The following is a 3,939-nucleotide window of genomic DNA, read 5'->3' as shown; positions in this document are numbered from 1 at the left end:
TCCATGAACCTCTTCCCTTCCTACCCATTTTAACTCCCTAAAGCAAGTCCCCTGTGCCCTAACATGACCAAAGGAACTTCCTGGGCTCAAAGCTCTTAAAACACCTGTTGGGACCTTGGCTGGCTGGAGTTGTCAAAGCCCTGCAGTTTGGAGGAGGGGATCCAATTATCCCCATTTTCCAGATTGGCAAATAGAGGCAGTGACAATCTGTGTTACACTGCTAGCTAATGGCAGAGGTAGGATTTGACACTAAGCACTGTGCTCTTCCCGTAGAAAGAGCTGAAAAGCCAAAAATTCCACCAGGGTAGAGTCACTATTTATTACAATAATCATGACGACTGGCCGCCTAATGCTTGGCGGGGAATCCCCTCACTCCCACCAGTTCCTCTTTAAATCGAGCCTCTATTCCTCTTGCACAGGATGTCTGACTTAGGAAAGAACCTGTTCACCCACTCTCGCACCCCAATCAAGCTTACTGTAGAGACTGCGGCAGTCATAACCCTTGACGGGGAAATCACCCTTCCCTATGCCAGGCATTGACAGTGTCACTGCTCATATCAACACTGAACTTGGTACTGTGTCCCCATTCTGAGACGGGGAAATTGAGGGTCCCAGATAAGCCATTACTAATCTATGGTCAAAGTCAGTAAACGACTAACCTGGGTACCAAACCAAGGTCTTTCTGACTTTAGGGTCCCATCTTTCTATTTGGCCATGCCAGGCTCTCCCAGACCACAGGAAAACCACCTGAAGCCTCTTATTGTCTGGGTAATCTCGGAAAAGTAACCTAACCTCTCTGAACGTCCCCAAGGTCAGAAGCTTTGCTTTCGGGGGATAAAATGATAAGCAAACGGGACGCAAATAAAATGCAAACCCGCGGGCGCCAGCGCAATCCTTTCCCGGAGCCTGGGGCTTTCTAGTGCGGAGGGCGCGCCCCCGGGACCGGCGAAACCAAGCGCCCGGCCAGCTAGGAGAAGAGAAACCTCAACACTCTTCAGCCTCCCCCGCTAGGTTCCGGGAACGAGCGAACAAGGCTTCGTGGAAATGAGATCGGCGGCAGCCGCCTCAGATCCCAGGACCACCCCGACCACAACCCGCAGTCCCGGGCCGGGAGGTGCGGGGGCCGGCGCGGTCGGGCCCGAGCAGCAGCGCGATGCGCGCTTCGCCCCGCTCCGCTCCGGCAGCGGCCGCGGCAGCCCCACAATCCCCTTCTGGCTCCGGGGACGGGCGGGGCGGGGCGGGGCGGGGCGGGCCGAGCGGGCGGAAATAATTTTCTGTTTGGTCCTCTCTGCCCCAGTCCCTCAGCCGCGGGACGCGCTAGGCGGGCGAGCATGCCGGAGGCGGGAAGCCAGAGCGGGAACGCGCTGCCCTGGAACCCTTAGAGGGGTGGAGAGGGGAAGAGCAGGGATTGAGCGCCTACTGTGTGCCCTAGCGCTTTACAAAAGGATTTTCGTTAGATCTTCACTGCAGCCCTTGCCAGAGGGGGTTAACGCCCCTTTTAAGAGGGATAAGTTGAGCCTCTGAAAGGTGAAGTCACACGCCAAAAACTGCACAGCCAGGATCAACCTGACATCCCAGATCAGTGCTCTGTGAAGCCAAGGAGAGCGCAATGAACTTGAACCACTTGTTGGCCGAGTACTGTTCTTGCTCGCTTTTTCCCCGTGAATCGGCACATAGTAGGTCGTCTGGAAGATGTTGGAAGATGGAGAAGGAGCTTGACAGCTCAGCCCTGGGATTACCCCCTGCGAATCCCGCCCAGCCCGCAGGGCACCGGGTTTCCCCAGACCTCAGACGGGAACAGTTATGATGGGCGGACATCCCAGTTCGACACTGGCATTCGGCGAACACATGGTGGTGGAGCCCCAGCTCTAGCGGAGAACAGACTAGGTTCAAATCCCCGCTCTGCCGCTGTCAGAAAACGTGACTTTGGGCAAGTCACTTCATTTTTTACGAACCTCAGTTACTCCATCAATAAAATGGAGGGTATTAACACCCCAAAGGGTTGTGGGTGACTTAAACGAAACCATGTTGCAAGTACTCTAAACCAAACGTACAACCCGTCCATCCCGCAAGCTTCGGGCGGTGCACCCGCAAGCGGTAAAGACCCGAACAAAGGTTCCTTGTCCCCAGTCCCCAAGTCGACCATCCCTAGACGCAGGGACCGACGGTTCTTCTAGTGACCCTCGTCCAGCGAAACCCGAAACTACGGTCGGCCACCTCGGCCAAAATCGGTTCCGAAAGCAATTCTCAAAATATTCCAAAAACTGGCGCATGGCTTGGGCTGATATTTTTGCATTTAATTTCCTTGATGTTTTACTCTTGTCAGAAAAGGCAATTCGTCAGAAACTCCTAAGTGAGACTTGTCGTCTGTGTCTTGTTTTAACTTTTCGTATGAGCGAAGTTTACAAGGCAGATGAAGATACCGGCGCATAGCAGTCCTCGCGGGGATCCCGACCCTCGGACCGGTCCCCAACAATACCCTGATTCTTGGCCCCCTCCCACAGACACGGAAGCGGCAGAGACAGGCCTCCCCCAACCCCCCTCCCCGCCCATTTAGACAGAGCCTCAACGTCCTGGCAGCCCTCCGGATTCCCGTGTCCCTGCTGGAGCAAGGGGAGGTGGAGACTGAAGCCTAGAACTCAGCTTCCCCGACCTCTCCAAACTCCAGCCTCGTCGGGATTAAGGGACTAAATCCCTGACGCCACAGACCAGGTCAAGGACAAGTTCTCCCCCGCCCTACTCCCCACTCCTGGGCGAGGATTCACCCCCCTTCCCGGATGAAAAGTACTAAATAGACGCGAAGGGAGGGGTGATGGCGGGCCCCGGCCCCTTGATGTTCCGGTTGAACAGGTGCTGGTGAAAAGGAGGCGGTCCCGGCGGAAGAGTCGGGCAGGGGGGCCTGCGCTGAAGCGGGGACAGCCTCCTCCACCCTTAGTCCTTCTGCCGATTTTCCTCTCTCCTCTCCGTCTGCCCCTCCCCCGCAGGAAGCGTTCTCGGCCCCGACGTCTTTGAAGTGTCGCTGAAGCCACCAGGACTGCCTTCTCCCCTCCGCCACCCCATCTCACGCTGCGGGAGTGTGACCTTTGGTCCCTGCGGGCGTCCACCCCCTCCCTTTAGGAAGTAGGGGGGGCAAGTTTCCTCCCCGTTGCCCACAGCGGTCTTGGGGATGAAGCCTTCGGACTGACTCCCCCTCACTTCTTTCCCAGACCCAATTTCTGGGACTTTAATCCTTTGGGGGCGTTGTGTGTGAATTCATGTTGTGTGTTTGGTACATGCATCGAGTTCAAGTGTAACTGGGTTGTTCGCGAGCACTTCCGCAGCAGTGGCTCCCTAACTCGCTTGGGTCTCTAAGCGCGCCTGAGGGGCTGGACCTGGGGTCTGTGCCCCTCTGGAAAGGTAGGGTAGTGTGATTGTATGAGGCTGAGTGAGTGCGTGAATTTGTGGGTGCCTCGCTGTGCTTCCGAGGGCTCTGAGTCCCTGTGCGAGCGTATATATCTGTGGGCTGAACCGGAAGCTCCCCGAGGGCAGGCATACCCATTTGTTCATTGCTCTATCCCCAACGACTGCACATAGTAGGTATTCAATAAATATTTGTAGAATGAAATGAACAAATGTCTGCGTGTGTCTGCTCTCCAGACAGGCTTCCGAGAAAACAGCCATTGAACGACCATCCCAAAAGCCCCCCCACCCCGGACACCAAGGGGTGAGGAGCCCATGTCGCTCGCGCTCCTTCTAGCGCCCCTTCCCCGATCTCCATCTCCAAGTTTCATTGGGGTTGAACAGTCTTAGAGAGGAAGACCTGGGCAGAAGGAGACCCGGGGCCGAGACCGAAGGGCAGGCAGATGGAGGGCTCAGGAGCGCCTACCGAGAGCCAGAGGAAGAAGAAGAAAGAGGGAAAATGAGCGCGGAGCAAGCGAGCGAAAAGCTCCCTACCAAGCC

The 3,939-nt window shown here is 56.2% G+C and overlaps 1 protein-coding gene across 1 annotated transcript in view; it reads left to right on the top strand.

Annotated features, from left to right (window-relative positions):
• The first annotated feature begins 1,044 nt into the window (after positions 1–1,044).
• The window catches only part of MLLT6 (myeloid/lymphoid or mixed-lineage leukemia (trithorax homolog, Drosophila); translocated to, 6), a 23,373-nt gene continuing 20,478 nt past the window's right edge, over positions 1,045–3,939 (top strand). The window contains exons 1-4 of the mRNA XM_010843135.1: positions 1,045–1,227; positions 2,505–2,618; positions 2,851–2,884; positions 2,985–3,076. Coding sequence (XP_010841437.1) covers positions 1,045–1,227; positions 2,505–2,618; positions 2,851–2,884; positions 2,985–3,076 — 423 coding nt within the window. The remainder of the gene's footprint in view (positions 1,228–2,504; positions 2,619–2,850; positions 2,885–2,984; positions 3,077–3,939) is intronic.

The sequence above is a fragment of the Bison bison genome, unplaced genomic scaffold, assembly GCF_000754665.1.
Source record: "Bison bison bison isolate TAMUID 2011002044 unplaced genomic scaffold, Bison_UMD1.0 scf7180017864180, whole genome shotgun sequence".
Taxonomy (NCBI): Eukaryota; Metazoa; Chordata; class Mammalia; order Artiodactyla; family Bovidae; genus Bison; species Bison bison.
This window is presented reverse-complemented; position numbering and strand designations above follow the sequence as displayed.